This window comes from Hippocampus bargibanti, linkage group LG07, assembly GCF_051943395.1.
Source record: "Hippocampus bargibanti isolate YZ-2025 linkage group LG07, ASM5194339v1, whole genome shotgun sequence".
Classification (NCBI taxonomy): domain Eukaryota; kingdom Metazoa; phylum Chordata; class Actinopteri; order Syngnathiformes; family Syngnathidae; genus Hippocampus; species Hippocampus bargibanti.
The window spans coordinates 7,227,100-7,246,740 of NC_142740.1; the positions used below are offsets into that span (position 1 = coordinate 7,227,100).

The window sequence follows — 19,641 nt, forward strand, 5'->3', positions numbered from 1 at the left end:
GTTATTTTTCTTTTTTCAAAATATTTGATATTTATCTATTTATTTGTCTATTTGTTTATCCATTTATGTTTTTGTTTATCTTTTATTTGGTATTATTGATTTGATTATTTTTTATTTTTGGGTTATTTTTCTTTTTATATTTGTTATTTATCTATTTATCCATTTATCAGTTTGCTTATCTTTTATTTAGTATTATTAATTTGATTAGGATTGTTTATTTTGAGTTATTTTTGTTTTTTCAAAATATTTGTTATTTATCTATTTGTTTACCCGTTTTTCAGTTTGTTTATCTTTTATTTATTATTATTGTTTATTTTTGGGGTATGTTTTCTTTTGAAATATTTGTATTTATTTATTTATCTATTTATCAGTTTGTTTATCTTTTATTTATTTCTGACTTAATTTGTTTGTTACTATTTATATTTTATATTTTATTTTATTTTATATATACAGTAAAGTCTCGTTATATCGATATTCAAGGGAGTCCAAAAAATATCGATATAACCGGGGCTATCGATATATCCGACCCTGTTTGCATGTAGTTTTCTCCGTGCGTGCATAGAAATAGTATCGATATAACCGGGACTATCGATATATCCGATATCGATATAACGAGACTTTACTGTATCTTTTTTTTTACTCCATGAAAAGGTGTCTTCAGCCGTCATCTGTACTTCTTTGAAGGTGTCGGACGTTTCGCTTCTTATCCAAGAAGCTTCGTAGCAAACTAAAGTCGTACTAGTAATATAGGCCCTATATATATATATATATATCCCTACTGTCCAGACATGGCGGTGCCGGACTAAGTTCATCCTTTCTACTTGATATATAATTTAAAACAAATTATTTTCTTACAGACAGTGTATTGTAGGTGTTCAAATACCTGACATGTTTCGGCGTATACTTCCGCCTTCGTCAGAGTGACGAAGTTAGTTAGATTTTTTGTATTTATTAATAGTGATTTTTTTTTTTCATTTGAATGTATTTATTTATTTATTTATTTATTTATTTATTTATTTATTTGTGGCATGTGGTGTGTGACCTTGAACTTGAACTTTGAAAACTAAACCTGGATGGCAAGTCTGAAATGTTTTGGTGTTTATTTCAAAGCGTGAATATATTCAGGTGACCTGGTATTCAATATGGACCTTGTTTTTTTTTTTTTTTTTTTTTTTTTTTTCTTCAACTGCCAACACGTAGATGCGTCCACACAGCACTGCTTGTCTTATTGTTCTTCTTATCTTTTTATTTTGTTTGTTTTATATGCATTTATGTGTGTATGTGCATGCCAGGGAGAAGTACACTCTGGAGCAAGACATCAGGGAGGCGGAAGAAGCCATCAGACACAAAAGCGCCGAGGTGCAGGTAAGTGCGGTTCGCGCGTGGTCTCGGCGGTGGGCCGTCGGCCCTGGCTTGGTTCCAATGTGTTGGGTCTTGTGGTTCCAGGAGATGCAGAACGACCTGGACCGAGAAGCGGCTTGTCTGCAGGAGCTGGAGGCGCAGAAGCAGGATGCCCAGGACCGCCTGGAGGAGATGGACCAGCAGAAGCACAAGCTGGAGGATATGCTGAACGAAGTCCGCATCAAGTGTCAAGAGGAGTCGCAGATGGTGAGCAATTAATCGATCGATCAATTGATCAGTCGATCGATATGTCGATCTGTCGGTCGATCCGTCGGTCGATCTGTCCGTCGCTCTGTCCGTTGATCCGTCCGTCGATCTGTCCGTCGGTCAGTCTGTCCGTCGATCCGTCGGTCGATCTGTCCGTCGTTCTGTCCGTCGATCCGTCCGTCTATCTGTCGGTCGGTCGATTTGTCCGTCGATCCGTCCGTCGATCAGAGAATTAAAATTTGAAAAATCTGCATTTCTACGTCATTTTATGGCGCTTCGGGCAGATCACAGCGCTACAGAGTCAGATCCACTCTCAAGAGTCAGACCTGCAGAACCAGGAGGAGGAGCTGGGTCGGGCCAAGGCTGACCTGAATCGGCTCCAGCAGGACGAGGACCAGCTGGAGCAGAGTCTGGCCGCCGGCAAGATCCAGCTGGAGACCATCATCAAGTCCCTGAAGGCCACGCAGGATGAGATCAACCAGGTGAAGTGTAATTCCTTGCCATGGTAGTAGAGGGTGCTCAATATTCGATTTGAAATATTGTCACATTAACCCTCATTATTTTAAGATGAGATCATATTATGTTTTACCCGTTTCCATTTTTGTGTTGACTAAAGCACTGGATACGTCTGTGTAAGCTCTCAGTCGTACAGGAGTGGTCCATCGATGAGAAGGTTTCTTCAGCCGTCATCTGTACAAAAGTGAAGGTTTCGGACGTTTCGCCTCCTATAGGGTCGTTATGCTGATGAGGTGATACCGGGGGGTGTGGGTGTAATAGGCCAATCGTTAGTCAGGAATGTAGGAACAATCAGTGGGGCCACAGGGGGGGGTCCCGCGCCCCCCCCAACCTGAGAGTAGGGACCTATCATAGCTGTGTCCGGCGCCACCAGGTCTGGACATTAGGGATATATAAATGGGGCCGATACGACCAGTCAGACTTTAGTTCGCTGACGAAGCCTCTTGGATAGGAGGCGAAACGTCTAAAGCACTGGATATTATTTTAAAATAGTTCTAAAATATCCCAATGAGATAGAAAATATGTTGTCTCTCTTTTCAAGTATGTTTATAACTTCTCCAAAACAGTTGTTGCTGATGTCACCTATTATTTCACTGTTTTGTGTAGATTTTTACATCCGCGTAAAAATAACCCACAACATAATCATGATTTTTTTTTTTCAATATAATATGCGGTTTAAAAAATGTAGTATGACATTAAAATCACAGTCATCCCCATCCCCTTTCAAATTGCTGCTGATTTTTAGACTATAATCCGTCCCAGAAACCTGTTTGAAAAACGATTTGGTGGAAAACCTAAACATTTCCCATTATAATCAATGTAATCAATCAATCAATGCTTTTTTCAATTGATATTGAAAAATACAAACATGTCCACTCACAATGGAACACTATACGAGAATAACGTCTGATTTGCGGAGATATCGGCCAAACACGTCTGCTTTTTCATTAAAGAAAAACTTTGGTTACAATAATACGCAAAACCAGGAAGTGACGTATAAGGAAGCGAAGAGGAGTCCAGTGGTGCATTAAGGCGCACTCAGTTTAATTGAGAAACCAAGACGTTCGAAAACCCAGGTTGGACTGTATAAGAAATTTGGCCAGTTTTCGAAAAATTGAAATGATTAACTCATTCACTGCCATTCACAAATTTATTGGGGAATTGAAAATATGAAGTTGGGCGCCATTCCCAATTTTTTTTTCTTGTTTGGGTGCCGATAAAGTGCTGGCCAGGGCCTCTGGTGATGTTTTTTCCCCTTCCACAAGGGGGCGGAATTTCCATTTTTGCCCATGTTAGTGCTTTGTTCCAGCTTTAGCTGTTGTTAAAGCATTATATAAACCATTATGGATGTACAGTATTGCATTGTATTTTGTACATCCACCCTCATTTCAAGCTCATATATCTCCAGAACCATTTAACTTAGTAATTAACTATTTCTTTCTAATGAAAAAAGAGTGTCTAAAGTTTCTCACGCGGTATTGAGTGTTAATGTCATCCTAAAACTCAATATTCTGTGGGTCCTTCTAGTGACAATGACAAAAACCCTGGCATTGGAGTGGATACATTTTTGCACATGGTCTGCCAGTGAATGAGTGAGTCGTTTTTGTGGCTTTCTATTGGCCGCAGTGGAGCGAACGTTAAATGTATGAAAAGTAAACCTTGGATTACGCACTACTTTTCGCGATACACACGCCCCACCACGGCTGGCGGAGTAATCTTCCGCGGAAGAACACCAAAGCACATGAGCGAAAAGCGCCCCAGCCGTCCTGCCTTTCCGCACCCCCTTTCTCTGAATGCACACGTCGATCCAGAGTGAGAGTGAGAGTGACAGTGAGAGAGAGAGAGAGAGAGAGAGAGAGAGAGAGAGAGAGAGAGAGAGAGAGAGAGAGAGAGAGAGAGAGAGAGAGAGAGAGAGAGAGAGAGAGAGAGAGAGAGAGAGACGCGGAGACAGAGAGAGTTGCTTTTTGGGGATCGAAAAAGACACCATAGGCTCGTCGTGTTCAGCCTAAGAAGACACAAAAGAAAGTTACAGTGCAGTGTATTTCTTTCATTACAATACAATAGCACATTTATTATAAATAGAATAAGGTAGGTTGTGTGTAGTTTTAAGGCTTATTTAGTTGGAAATTATATTTTATGGAGACCTGGGAACGGATTATTCTAATTTTAATAGTTTCCTATGGGAATTTTTTTGGGGGGATACGCACTTTTCGCCTTACACACTGTCTGGGAACCAATTAAGTTCGTAAGCCAAGGTCTCACAGTATTTGATATGAGTAATATATGACTGATACTGATACTATATTTTTTGGATTGGATTGGATTGGATGTACCTTTATTCATCTCGCAGTGGAGAAATTTATATTTCACAGCAGCAAAGTTCTGAAAGGAAAGAAAGAAGTAGAAGAATACAGGAGCTGCTGGAAAGGCAGCCACTCTCGCGGCGCCATCTTAAAGTAAATAAATAAGAAATAATATGAAAACACAAAGACAAAGAGAGTCATTCATTCTTCAGCACTCGCTGTACCCTCTTTGTGACATGAAGCACTTGGAACCTGGCGAGTGTGGCTGCCGCTGCTCACCCGCAGAAAAAATGTCCTGTGACTGTGAAGTGTCCTTGAGATTTTTGAAAGGCGCTTATAAATTAAATGTATTTATTATCATTATCATTATTTATTATATAAAAGAGGAGAGGATCAAAGCGTCCTTTTCAGCAGTGAATCAGGTATGTCATGGTGGAATGTGCACGTCTACTACAAGCTAAATGTAGAAAGCAAACACGCAGTTGTAGCATCCATTGACGAAAAGAGATTGTCTCACATCTCCTGTCCCACATAAATTTTCTACTTCTTTCTTTCCTTTCTTCTTCCTTTCATGACTTTGCTCCCGTGAAATGTGAATTTTTCCACTGCGAGACGAATAAAGGTACATCCAATCCAATCCAAAACGCTGAATTTGGAAATGACAAAACCAGACTCCATTGTAAAATTGGTGTGAATTGCAGAATCGTCTAAAGACCCCCCGCCCCCCCAAAAAAAATAAATCTGCTTAGCTGTATCCTACGCGTTTCACAGATATACTAACAACCTTTCACCGTGTTGTTCAGGCACGCAGTAAGTTGTCGCAGATCCAAGACAGCCAGCTGGAAGTGTCCAAAAGCATCGAGCAGTACAACAGCACCCTGAACGGAACCCATGGGGGGAGCATGACCAACCTGGCCGACATGAGCGAGGGCTTCAGCGACCGGGAGAACGGAACCATCCCTTCCTCCCTGGGGGGGTCCTCGTTGCCACAGCTGGCAAAAATACAGGTCTATAAACAGGGATGTGAATTTTCCACCGATCTGCGGATTTTCAGACGAAAATAACCTTTTCTCGAGAAAAACGCAATTCCATTGAGAAAATTTCGGCATCTGCCTCGCAGATAAAACTAAATACAGTGAGACCTCAACTTACAAACTTAATTGGTTCCCAGACAGAGTGTGTAAGGCGAAAAGTGTGTATCTCAAAAAAAAAAATCCCATAGGAAACCATTAAAATGGGAATAATCCATTCCCGGGTTACCATAAAATATACTTTTCAACTAAATATGCCTTAAAACTACACACAACATACCTTATTCTATGTATAATAAATGTGCTATTGTATTGTAATGAAAGAAATACACTGCATTGTATCATAAAGTCACTTTATTTGCATTTGTGATGGTCACTGATGGCATGGCGTTGGAGGTCGAAGGTCAAACGGAATTGCTGTTTGGAAAGAGAGGCACATTACATGAGGACTGTAATTAAAGAAATAAACTGTGCTGTAAAATAACGTTTTATTTACCTTTTTGATGGTCGTTGAAGATCACTCCGCCAGCCGTGGTGGGTGTGTATTATGAAAATAGTGCTTATCATAAGGTTTAATTTTCAGAAATTTGAAGTTTGTAAGACGAAAAGTTTGTAAGATAAGGTGTTTGTAAGTTGAGGTCTCACTGTACATGGAACAACCCATTTACGACTGGCGCGAGTTACGACCACGACCGCCAGACCTTTTTTTTTTTTAATTCTACGGCTGCCACCGCTAAAGCCAACAACGAGACAGAGGTCCGTGCCAGATGATTTATTAAGCTACAACACAAAGCGCTGGTCCCAAAAAGAGGACCAGGGGAATAATCAAAAATAAAGAATACCAAAAACGACGAGTGGGGGGAGACAATGGGAAACCAGACATTGGCGAGAAGCAAATCGCACACGGTGGTACAGAAACGGAACAATAATAATAATAATAATAATAATTAATAATAATATGTTTAATTTATAATCGCCTTTCAGAACTTGGGGGGGGGGGGGGGGGGGGGGGGGGGGCTCGGACGAAGATGTAGTGGTGGCAAGCGGGGAGGCGTGGCCTCGCCCCCAGCTGTTAATCCGAGCGTGACAATCGGGGGTAGGGAGGAGTGTCCATCGATGCCGAGGTGGGATCGCCGCGACGCAAATGTCGCGTCGGGCTCACGGTCGGCTCCGCCGCTTCTTTGGGACAGGTGACCTCTTCTGGCTTCTCCGTTAGCAGGGAGAGCGATTTTTGGACAGCTCGCATGCGTGGGAAGCCGTGTGTATTTGGAGCAGCAGAAACTGTGTGCGCCGACACAGTAATAAAGATTGATCATACGAAATATAAAATGATTAAAATGACACTAAAAGTTATTAGATTTATAAATGAACTGTCAACATTTTGGTATATAATAGTATTCAATAGAAAATGTTGCTTAAAAACAACATATTGACATCGTATACTACCCTGTCGTAAAGGAGATGACTGTGTGTCGTCATTTGTTATGATCACGCGATCCTCGCGTCAGCCATTTTGAATGCTTTTCGATTTACGACCGTTTGACTGACGACCGTTTTCTCGGAACGGAACCCGGTCGTAACTAGGATGTTACCTGTATGTATTCTCGCTTTTTTGCTGTTCATTTCCTGTTTCGGCTTGTGTTGGCAGAAACCGCCATTTTGATTGGATGATCCTGATTTAGGTGCAGTTGATGTCGAAACAGTTGCCGCAATTTTTAGAATCGCCATTACATTTTGAAAATCACCATTTTAGATTTGTTTACATTTTTTTTAAATCACTATTTTAGTTAGTTTTTTTATTGCCATTTTAGATTTTTTTGTTGCATTTTTTTTTTTCTTAAATCGCCATTTGCGACAAGTTTTACATTTCGAAAATCACCATTTTAATTTTTTTGATTTTTTTTTTAAGATCTCCATTTTAGTTTTTTTTAACTAAATCGCTATTTTTGATTTTTTTTCTACAATTTTTTAAAAATCGCCATTTGAGACAATTTTTACATATCGAAAATCACCATTTTTGATTTTTTTATTTATTGTTTAAATGGCCATTTTAGAATTTTTTTAATCAAATTGTTAAAATCGCCATTTTGTTTTTTTTTACACATTTTTTTAAATTGACATTTTTTTTTTACAATTTTTATGAAAATCGCCATTTGAGACAAATTTTACATTTAAAAAAATCAGCATTTTGGATTTCCTTTTACTAATTTTTCAAAATCGCCATTTTATATTTTTTTAATAACATTCTTAAAATCAGGATTTTAGTTTTTTTTACAAAATTTTTACAATCGCCATTTTATTTTTTTACGATTTTTTTAAAATCGCCATTTGAGACAGTTTTTACATTTCAAAAAAAATCGCCATTTTACAATGTTTTAATAACATTTTGAAAATCGCTATTTTAGTTTTTGTTTGACATTTTTTTTAAATCGCCATTTTAGATTTTGTTTTTTACGATTTCTTTTAAATCACCATTTGAGACAATTTTTACTTTTCAAAAATCACAATTTTAGATTTTTTTACTAATTTTTAAAATCGGCATTTTAGAATTGTTTTTATCAAATTCTTAAAATCGCCAATTTAGTCTTTTTTTTACAAAAAAATTAAAATCGCCCTTTTAGCTTTTTTCTGATTTTTTTTAATCGCCATTTTTACATTTTCAATCGCCAATTTTTACATTTCAAAAATCACCATTTTAGATTTTGTTACTAATTTTTAAAAATCGCCATTTCAAAATTTTTTAATTACATTTTTAAAGGACAACTGACGCCTCTGGACAAGTTGTGTCCATAATTTGTAGTCGCTTCAAATGACTTCTACTGAGCGTATTTTACAGAGATTCCCCGCATATAGCTATATTTTAAGACTCGCGCTGAATATTCCGGAAGCCTTGTTTTTGAGTTGGTGACGAGTCCTCACGTCACGTCACGGAAGGAACGCCCCTGACCGAGGAAGGACACATTGTAGCAGTCCTTTCATCACGTCAATGCATTTTGCGGTACTTTGTTCTTTGTCTGAAAACTTCGTGTTGATCAGTGTTGATGGCGAAATTAGAAGGTAATCACATAAATAACGCCATGGTGAATCGTGTTGCACCGAGCATCTATTTGATATTCGCTGACAAAAATCTAAGGAAATAATCAGCCCGTTTCCACGGAGCTTTGTCGCCATCTTCTGCCTCTTTTGGGTGCTACATTCTCTCCCCCTCCCCCCCACCCAGATACCTCAAAATGACACAGAATAAATTCTTTAATCGATTGCAAACATGTATGCTTTCCTCTTTAGAACTATTTGAATCATATTCATAACTGGATGAGTAACAAGAAAGCATATTCTCTGAATCTGAAGCCATTGTTTTGATTATAGAGCAAGGCAAGACGTCTTGGCGTGATGTCACAAACTGGGGGCGGGACTTTCTGAAACTGGCCACTTCCGGTTTCAAATTGAAGTGGTTTTTAGACAGTTTAAGTCATTTTTATCGGTGTTTTGCATTTAACTAAAAATATGATACTGTGTGTTTTGGGTATTTTAGATGCTATAAAACGTTTTTCTGATGTCAGTTAGGAAACAAAAAAGTGATGTCGGTTGTCCTTTAAAATCGCCATTTTAGGCTTTTTTTTTTACAATTTTATAAATTGCCATGTTCGATTTTTTTTTTTTTTTTTTTTTTTTTTTTTTTTTTTTTTACAATTTAAAAAAAATCGCCATTTGACACAATTTTTACAAAAATTTGTTTAAACCGCCATTTTAGAATTTTTTTAAAAACACTTAAAATTTACATTTTTGTTTTTTTTACAAAATGTTTTAAATAGCCATTTTTAATTTTCATTTACGTTTTTAAAATTACCATCTAAGAATTTTTACATTTCGAAAATCATTTTCGATTTTTTTACAATTTTTTTAAAATTGCCATTTTAGAATTTTTTTTAATTAAAATTTTTAAATCACAATTATATATATATGTATATGTTTACAAAATTTTGAAAATTGCCATTTTTTTTAAATGTTCGTCCCCCCATTAATATTTTCCTTCTGTTTTGATCCTAGCAAGAAGATCCATTCAAAGTGAAGCCATCGGTGTTCAACAGTCAACCTCAGGAGCTCCACGCCGACCCCTTTCAATCGGAGGACCCCTTCAGGGTGGACCCTTTCAAAGGTGCCTGTCACCCTTGCCGTGTTTTTACTATTTAACTTTTTTTTGGTTATTTTTGTTGATATTGGCAGCATTTGTTTCGGTTCCCCTCGTGGTTTTCAAGCTTCTTTTTGTTGTTTGCTTTTCTTTTGCTACATTTCTACTCCTTCAGGAGACCCTTTCCAAAACGACCCTTTTGCAAAGTCGCCCGCAGCCTCTACAGGTACTCGCTTTTGCGTCTTTTATTCTTTGCGCGAACAACTGACAACCAAATTGACCATCGCCGTCGCACAACCTGCGCTTTATTTATTTATTTATTTATTTATTTATTTATTTATTCATTCATTCATTTTGCAATTGCCATTGTGATATCCCGCACGATGTCTATAAATTTGATAAGGCAATTTTGGTTCAGACTTTGTATGCATCATGCATTTTCACGAGTTTGATTTGCTTTGGCCGGCCGAATAAAATAATGCGGGGGGCCAGATTTGGCTGCCGGGCCTTGACTTTGACACCGTGCAAAAAAGCCATTACACCGGGGGTGTCAGTCATTTTTTTTTGGGAGCAGTTATGAATTTGGGGAAGCCATTGGAATGTTTCATGTCCTCCACATATTACATGTAGAATGTATAACAATTGAATGAATAATTGAATGAATCATTAGTTTTACGACTGGTATTGTGGTTTACATGCAACAATTTGATTAGCCAGATAGCTGAATAGAAAGATAGCAAGCTAGCTAGCTTGATAGATGAGCATGAAATTTCACACGTTTGATTTGCTTTCGTGGGCCGAATAAAATGATGTGGCGGGCCAGTTTTGCCCCCCCCCGGGCATTGACTTTGACACCCATGTGATAGGGCGTCATGATTTTATGATTTGGCATTGCAGATCCGTTTGGTGGCGACCCGTTCAAAGAGACGGCGGACCCGTTTAAGGCCTCGTCTGAAGATTTCTTCAAGAAAACTGCCAAACTGGACCCCTTTGCCACAACGGACCCTTTCAGCAAAAGCGCCACACTACCCAAGGTGAGACATTTGCTTTCATCTGTTCGCTTTCCACTACTTCAAATGTTTCATGGGGATTTTTTGTAATTACCGTGTATAAAGTGCACTGGAGTATAAGGCGCACCCCCCCAACGAATGGTATATTTTCCAACGTTTTCCATATATAGGGCGCACTGGACTATAAGGCACTAATGAAGGAAAATCATTTTCCAAATATGATATATAACTACCGTATTTTCCTGTATATAAGGTGCACCGGAGTATAAGGCGCACCCCCCAACGAATGGTGTATTTTCAAACGTTTTCCATATATAGGGCGCACTGGACTATAAGGCGAACCTCCAATGAATGAAAAATGTTTTCCAAATATATATATAACTACCATATTTTCTGGTGTATAAGGTGCACCCCCAATGAATGGCGTATTTTCAAACGTTTTCCTTATGTAAGGCGCACCGGACTATAAGGCGCACGTTTAATGAATGAAAAACATTTTCCAAATATAATATAATATAATATAATATAAAAGTACCATATTTTTCTGTGTATAAGGCGCTCTGGAATGTAAGGCGCACCCCCAATGAATGGTGTGTTTTCAAACTTTTTCCCTGTAGAAGGCGCACCGGACTGACTATTAGGTGCACCTTCAATGAATGAAAACTGTTTTCTAAATATAGTAAACAATTATAATATTTTCCGGTATATAAGGTGCACATTCAATGTATAAAAAAAAACATTTTACAAATGTAATACAGTGGGGCCTTGTCTTACGAACTTAATTGGTTCCCAGACAGAGTGTTTAAGGTGAAAAGTGTGTATCCCAAAAATTAATTTCCCATAGGAAACCATTAAAATGAGAATAATTCGTTCCCAGGTCTCCATAAAATATAATTTTCAACTAAATAAGCCTTAAAACTACACAAAACCTTATTCTATGTATAATAAATGTGCTATTGTATTGTAATGAAAGAAATACACTGCACTGTATAATAAAGTCACTTTATTAACATTTGTGATGGTCGTTGATTGCTCTTAATTGACACCTGTTGCTTTCTGACTTGTAAGGTCTTGTGAAACTGAGACATCACATTATCATTCATCATGTTGATGATTCTCATAGCCACAGTCTTTTCTGGATGGAACTGTTCAATAAAAGCCTGCACATCACAAATTCTTCCAGGATCGAAGGGTAACATGCCAAGCCTTTTCTATCAGCTGAACACAATGATACTGTCACGTTCCGAGCGTGACAGGGATAGCTGACTCGTCGGAACGGGTTTGGATCCCTAAGCAGGCGGCAGAGACAGGTACTAGCAGAGATTTTATTCCTACAAAAGGCACGAGTCCGATGATTCCACGGACCCGGAATGACGCGACAAAAGAAGGCGGGCGGGGGCGATCCGTCCAGCCTATCAAGCTAGGCAAACAAAATGACACGAGGGGGTGGAAAAACTCGCGATCCCGGAAAGCAACAAACTTACGCGAGCCTGGTGTGGTCTTTTCGGTCCCATAACAGCAAAAGTATCGTTGAAGACGATGGACGTGTGCACTCATAGAAAGTTTGCCACTTTGCCAACATTGCCTTTATGAGCTCACTTGATGCTGCAGCCATCTCCTCCTCCTCGCCCTCAGATGTTCTCGAACCATCCGTTGCTGGCTTTAAAATCCTCAATAAGCGCCGAACTTCCAGGTTGGCGCATGGCGATATCGGCGTGAATTAGCCATGCTTTCTCGCATAAAATAGCTTTACTCGCACTGTCGCCGGATAGCTGCTTTTCGTTAATCCAAATTAACAGAAGTTTTTCAACTTCTTCGATTGCCCGAGACCGTCGCTTTGAGAGCACTGAAACACCTTTTGCAACAGACGCACCTTTGATGGCTTCTCTGTTCCGGAGAATGGTAGCAATGGTTGACTTAGCATAGCCGTGCTCGGCCACTAAATCACACAAACGCACACCTCGTTCGTGTTTTTCAATTATCTCCTTCTTCTCAGCGACGGTGATTTTATTTTGTGTCTTCTTGGGCTGAACACGAGCCTGTGGTGGTTTTTTTTCGGTCCCATCATAGTAAAATTATCAGCAAAAAGCTCCAAGGAGGCGATCGATGTGTGCATTCAATGAGAGGGGTGTGGAAAGTAGCGCCGGCTGGAGCGCTGTTCGGTCGTGTGCTTCCGTCGAAGATCACTCCGCCAGATCTGAAGGTCGTGTGCTTTGGTGTTCTTCCGCCGAAGATTACTCCACCAGCCGTGGTGGGTGTGTATCATGAAACTAGTGCGTATTTCAAAGTTTCATTTTCATAAATTTGACGTTCGTAAGACGAAAGGTTTCTAAGATAAGGTGTTCGTAAGCTGAGGTCTCACTGTATAAGGCGCACATTCAATCAATGAGAAACGTTTTCCAAATACATTATATAACTACCGTATTTTCCAGTGTATAACACTTTCAACATTTAGCTTGTAGTTGACATGCACATTCCACCATGATGTCCCTGATCCACTGGTGGAAAGAGGCTTTGATCCTCTCCTCTTTCATCTAGAACTGTTTCATGTCATCACAAAGAGGGTACAGCAAGTCCTGAAGAATGAATGTCTCTCTGTGTCTTTGTTTTGTCATATTGTCTCTATGCTGTCATATTATTTGTTATTTAGTTTTTTTTTTGTTCTTTTGACTTCAAGACGGCGCCGCGAGAGTGGCTGCCTTTCCAGCAGCTCATGTATTTTGTTTTTCTACTTTCATTCCTTTCATCACTTTGCTGCTGTGAAATGTAAATTTCTCCACTGTGAGACTAATAAAGGCATATCCAATCCAATCCAATAAGGCGCATTGGGGTATAAGACGCACCCTCAATGAATGGTATATTTTCAATTTTTTTTCCATATATATGGCACACCAGACTATAAGGCACACCTTCAATTAATGAAATACATTTTCCAAATATAATATATAACTACTGTATTTTCCGGTGTATCACGCGCACCCCTAATAATGGTGTATTCTCAAAATATTTCCATATATATGCCGCACATTCAATGAGTGAAAAACGTTATCCAAATATAATGCATTACTACCGTATTTTCCGGTGTATAAGGCGCACCCCCAACGAATGGTTTATTTTCAAACTTTTGGAGTCGTTGGCTAGTGACAGTCGTTGCAAGACCTGCTGTTGCTCAATAGGACGTCACATATAAAGCGCATCGGCATATAAGGTGCAGGGTCATCTGTTCAATAATTTTTGGGGGGCTTTTGGGTGCACCTTATACACCGGAAAATACTGTATTTTTTTTTGTTCTACTGTTCTTTGTGAAAAGTTAATTCATGGTCTCAAAAAAAAAACATTGTTCTGTTTTTTGCAGCAAATGGCTCATTTCACGAGTACCGACCCGTTTTCCGCCGGCAACCCCAAATGCAAAGGCACCGGTAGGAAGTCTTGCCATCCACGATAATGCATCCCCGGCGGCCATTTTGTTGACTTCCGTCTCCGTCCGTCCGTCCCTTCCAGATTTGTTCGGCTCGTTGGATCCGTTCGGCAGCGGCTCCTTTAGCAGCAACAGCAGCTCCACCGCTTTTGCCGACTTCAGCCACATGGCCAAGCCCCGAGATCCGTTCGAAGGCCGCGTCGGCTGGCTGCCAGACTACCAGAAGGTAGAACGCGACGATCGTAACGCCCCCCCCCCCCCCCACACACTATCACGACGACTCACCAGACCCCCTCTTGCCACCCCCCTTTGTGGCCAGGCTGTATTTGCGGATGATCCGTTCAACAGAAAGAGTGACACGCCAGCCCTGCCCCCAAAAAAGGGAGTCCCGCCGAGACCCAAACCCCCCAGTGGTGAGTCCATAACATTTCATTTGTAAAAGGTAACATCCGACTTACGACCGGCTCAACTTACGACCACCCTTACTTACGACCACGGCCTCCATTTTTATTTACAGTGATACCTTGGCTTACGAACTTAATTGGTTCCCAGACAGAGTGCGTAAGACGAAACATGTGTATCCTAAACATTAATTTCTCATAGGAAACCATTAAAATGAGAATAATCTGTTCTCAGGTCCCCATAAAACATAATTTTCTACTTTATAATTTTCTAAGCCTTTAAACTACACAAAATATACCTTGTTTTATGTATAATAAATGTGCTATGGAATTATAATTAAAGAAATAAACTGTACTGGCTAATAAAGTCGTTTTATTTACCTTTGTGATGGTCCATCGATGAAAAGGTTTCTTCAGCCGTCATCAGTACTTCTTTGAAGGTGTTGGACGTTTCGCTTCTTATCCAAGATGCTTCTTCAGCGAACTAAAGTCTAGCTGGTGGTTTCGGCCCTATATATATATCCATACTGTCCAGACGTGGCGGTGCCGGACTCTGCTATGATTGGCCCCTGCTCTCAGGTTGTGGGGAGCAGAGGACTACTCCCAGCGGCTCCACTAATTACTTCTATTGTCCTGACCGACAACTCGCCTGATTGCCCCATTTGCCCCGGTATCACCTCATCAGCATGACTAAGCCTATGTTGCCTAAGCAGACTGTTGTACGAACGATCCAAATTGAACCTCACACCACCATGGCGGTTAAGTGAAGGATTTTGCTGTTTTATGAAGAAGCATCTTGGAAAAGAAGCGAAACGTCTGACACCTTCAAAGAAGTACTGATGACGGCTGAAGAAACCTTTTCATCCATGGACCACTCCTGTACGACTGAGAGCTTACACAGATGCTTTGTGATGGTCGTTGATGGCTTGATGGAATGGAGTGACCGGTTTCATCAGCATTAAACACTTGATGAGGAACGTAACCTTCTTCTTTCACGATCTTGAGGAATGATCCCTTATAGGTGCTTTCGCTGTGATAATTTTATTTAGTTGAGTTTAGTTTTATTTATTTAGCTGACAGCTTTTTGCATCAAGTGGCTTGTGCAGGTTGTTTGTGGAGCCTGATTGATGGGATACTTTAACCTTGCAGTCGACATTCTGCCTTTGAACTATCAAAGTTGAAACTCTCTCACTGTCGTCTGTCACTGTCTATTTAATGTTTAAACCACCGCCCTCACTGCTGCGTTCTTGACCAATCACGTGGCTTTAACCGAAGACTGGGGCGGGAAATAGAGGACAAAAACAGTCGGCTGCCATTTTGTTGTTGCAGTTCCGTCTATGAAAAAGGTTCGTATGCCAAGGTAAAATTTTCATAAATTTAACGTTAGTAAACCGAAAAGCTCGTAAGCCAAGTGGTTTGTAAACAGAGGTATCACTGTATTTATTTTTTATCTTTTGAATTTTTGGAGAATGATTACCATTAGAGCTGAATGGTGAGTATAGTTTTTGCTGTTTTGAATGTTGCTGTGCCGATGACCATTTTGTGTTTGGGAGCCTTTGACTGAGTTGCTTGTTCTGTAGCCACAAAGGGACATAAGTCTTCTTGTGCCGGTCCCAAGCCCGGATAAATACAGAGGGTTGTGTCAGGAAAGGCATCCGACGTAAAAGCTTGGCCAAAATAAACATGCGGATCAAACCTCTAAAGATGGAGGACACTGATTTGCTGTGGTGACCCCTGGATGGGAAAAGCCCAAAGGAGAAGAAGAAAGAAGAAGTTAGACAAGGGAAAACATGGTTGGTGACATTGAGCATCATCTGATCCAGATATCAAAACAAATCGATTACATAACCATCTCAATGAAACGTTTTACATTTCTTGCAATTCTGCTGATGCAATGTCCTCTTCACTGTGCCATATAAGAAAGAAAAGTAAACAAATAAATGCTGAAAAAATAATAGGAAAAAATAATAATAATACAAATAAAAATAATAAATAATAGTAATTATAATAGCAATAATTAACAATTTTGATCTTGAGTGGATTGGGGTTCATAGGTTAACTTAAAGGACAAGCGACACCATTTTTTTGTTTTCTAACTGACATCAGAAAAACATTTTATAGCATCTAAAATACCCAAAACACAGGCTGATATTTTTATTCAAATGCAAAACACAAATAAAAATGACTTAAAGTCTCCCAAAACTGCCACAAAATGAGCTCGGAACTGGGCAGATTGAGAAAGTCCCGCCCCCTTGTTCGTGCTGTCACGCCAAGGCGTCTTGCCTTGCTCGAGAATCAAAACAATGGCTTCAGATTCGGAGAAGATGCTTTCTTGTTCCTCATCCAGTTATAAATATGATTCAAATAGTTCTGAAGAGGAAAGCATAAATGTTTGCAATCGATTAAAGGAGTCCTCCCATATCAATTTGAGCTGTCAATGACAGCAATGTAGCACCCAGAAAGTGCAGAAGATGGCGCCAAAGCTCCGTTGGAAATGGCTGATTTGTCTGCTGGGAATGTGTCAGCGAATATCAAATAGTTGTCTTGGTGCAACACACAACGATTCACCATCGCGTTATTTATGTGTTTTCCTTCTAATTTTACCATCAACACGAAGTTTTCAGACCAAACAAAGTACCCAAAAATGCATTGACGCTTTCTCGGTCAGTGACAATACCTACCGTGACGTCACGGTAGGTATCGTCACCAACTCTAAAACAGGACTTCCTGAATATTCAGCGCGAGTCTTAAAACGTAAACTATAGCTACATGCTGTGGAATCTTTGTCAAATACGTTCAGTAGAAGTCTTTTGAAGTGATTATACCAATTATTGACACAACTTGTCCGGACGCGTCGCTTGTCCTTTAAATATCTTTATAAGCACTTAGGTTGCTGTAAATTTTCCCCAGGTATCCCATAGTCTCTCAAAATTCTCTCGCTCGCCTCTGACTATGAATGTAAGCTTTTCCATTTCATAAATTTCATCCATCACCTTAATCCAGTCGTTGACTGTTGGAGGTTCTTTTGTTAGCCATCTCCTCGTGATTGCTTTCTCGCTTGCTCACAGCACAACGTTGTATATGTAATTTGTGGGTCCTGCAATTTGAGTAAAAATGACAAAAACCCTGGCACATCATCTGGCAGTGAATGAGTTACGGGTTCTATTTCAAATTCAACGAGCCTTTTCTGCTTTCCGTGCAGAAAAGTTTTACAGGTAACATTCGACTTAGGACCATGACCTCCAGACCCTATTTTTTTAATTTTTAATTCTACGGCTGGCACCGCAACGTGTTTGACAATTTTGGAAAGCCAGCCAGCATGTCACTCTCGCACAGCAATTGACGGTGTGATGGCACCAGAGGGGGGGGGGGGTTCAGTCATTTAGCCTCCGAGTCTCTATTAAACATTTTGAATGGATTTTGACTTACGACCGTTTGGTCGGAACGGAACTCGGCTGTAAGTCGGATGTTACCTGTATTTATTTTGTGAATGGCGCAAGCGAGCACTGAGCGCCCGCTTCCACGCAGGTAAGACGACGCCAGTGAACGTGTGCGGCCCGCCGGAAGCCCCCAAGCCCAGCGACCCTTTCCAGCCATTCGGCCGGGACATTGCGGACCCCTTTCAGAGTAAAAAAGCTTTGGGGGACCCCTTCAGCGGCAAGGATCCTTTTGCTCCGCTGTCGTCGGCACCAAGTAAGACTATCTCTCTCTTTGTGTCATGTGACTCCAGGAAATTCCGAAATAATTGTTTTTTTTTTTTTTTGGGGGGGTGGGGGGGGCAAATCCCTGGCATTTTTTCTTGGGGCATACAAACAAGTCTCTGTCGTTGCTTTTACAGTTCTGACTGTCAAAAAAAGGTTAATTGTTGAAATGAATATGCACAATTAATTGTTGTCTAAGCAATTAAATAACTATTTTATTTATCCACTAGTTCATTATTTAATTAATTTGTCGTAAAAGCAATTCATTATTTTATTTACTAATTATGTAACAAGCAATTAAATACTTTTATTAATTAATTACTAGTTTGTTTATTGGATTATATAATAATTAATTAGATGTCCAAGCAATTAAATAATTCTGTTATTAACTAATCAATTATTGAATTGATTTTTTGTCCGGGCAATTATATATTTTTTTGTAATCACTAATTAATTAATTTTTGAATCAGGCAATTAAACAATGTAATTTTTAATGACTTAATTTGTTTGTTTACTAGTTAATTAACTAATTATTTCAGTAATTATATATTAATTACTTTGTTGTATAAGCAATTAAATATGTATTTTATTTACTAATTAATTATTTAATTAATTCGTTGTCCAAGCAATTACATATTTTTAATTACTATTTCATTACTTTTTTAATCAGGCAATTAAAAAATCTAATAATTACATACTTAATTTGTTTGTTTACTGGTTAAGTAATTATTTCAGTGATTATATATTAATTAATTACTTTGTTGTCTAAGCAATTAAATTATTTTATTTACGAAATATGTATTGAATTAATTGGTTGTCCAAACAATTAAATATTTTAAATTACTAACTAATTAATTTTTCAATCAGGCAATTAAAAATTATGACATATAATTAATAATGAATTACTTAATATGTTTGCTTACTGGTAAGTAAATGATTACAGTAATTACGTTGTTGTCTAAGCGCTTATAAATTAAATGTATTATTATTATTATTAAGCAATTAAATAATGATTTTATTTACTAATTATGTAAGTAATTTGTTGTCTAACCAATTAAATAATTATTTTAATTACTATAATTATTTCATCAAGCAATTAAACAATCCCATAAATAATTAATAAATCACCTTGTTTACCTGTTAATTAATTAACTAATTAATTCAGTGATTATATATTAATTAATTTGCTGTGCAAGCAATCAAATACTTATTTTCTTTACTGACGAATTAATAATTTCATTTGCTGTCTTGGCAGTTATATAATTATTTTAATTACAAATTATTTAATCGGGCAATAAAAAAATTACATTCATCGATCATAATTCATCAATCTGTTTGCTTACCAATTAATTAATTATGTGATCATATATCAATTGATTAATTAGATAATGTTTCATTCATTCATGAAATAAAATGTCCGTTACACCACACTTAATTTGACAACGTCGACGTATCGCTAATGTGTGTTCTCTCACCCCGGCCGGACAGGACCCGACAAAGTCAAGGTGAGTTGGACTTTTTTCC

General features: G+C 38.7%; 1 protein-coding gene across 5 annotated transcripts in view; it reads left to right on the plus strand.

Annotated features, from left to right (window-relative positions):
• The window catches only part of eps15l1a (epidermal growth factor receptor pathway substrate 15 like 1a), a 54,175-nt gene that overhangs the window by 28,340 nt on the left and 6,194 nt on the right, over positions 1 to 19,641 (plus strand). For 4 of the 5 annotated variants that reach the window (XM_089000548.1, XM_089000550.1, XM_089000549.1 and 1 more), the window contains 12 exons: positions 1,293 to 1,365; positions 1,447 to 1,608; positions 1,893 to 2,090; positions 5,231 to 5,434; positions 9,506 to 9,614; positions 9,763 to 9,813; positions 10,485 to 10,621; positions 13,953 to 14,016; positions 14,099 to 14,241; positions 14,335 to 14,428; positions 17,945 to 18,109; positions 19,606 to 19,622. In XM_089000548.1, the coding sequence (XP_088856674.1) occupies positions 1,293 to 1,365; positions 1,447 to 1,608; positions 1,893 to 2,090; positions 5,231 to 5,434; positions 9,506 to 9,614; positions 9,763 to 9,813; positions 10,485 to 10,621; positions 13,953 to 14,016; positions 14,099 to 14,241; positions 14,335 to 14,428; positions 17,945 to 18,109; positions 19,606 to 19,622 (1,417 nt within the window). The remainder of the gene's footprint in view (positions 1 to 1,292; positions 1,366 to 1,446; positions 1,609 to 1,892; positions 2,091 to 5,230; positions 5,435 to 9,505; positions 9,615 to 9,762; positions 9,814 to 10,484; positions 10,622 to 13,952; positions 14,017 to 14,098; positions 14,242 to 14,334; positions 14,429 to 17,944; positions 18,110 to 19,605; positions 19,623 to 19,641) is intronic. The other variant, XM_089000551.1, reaches the window with a different exon arrangement.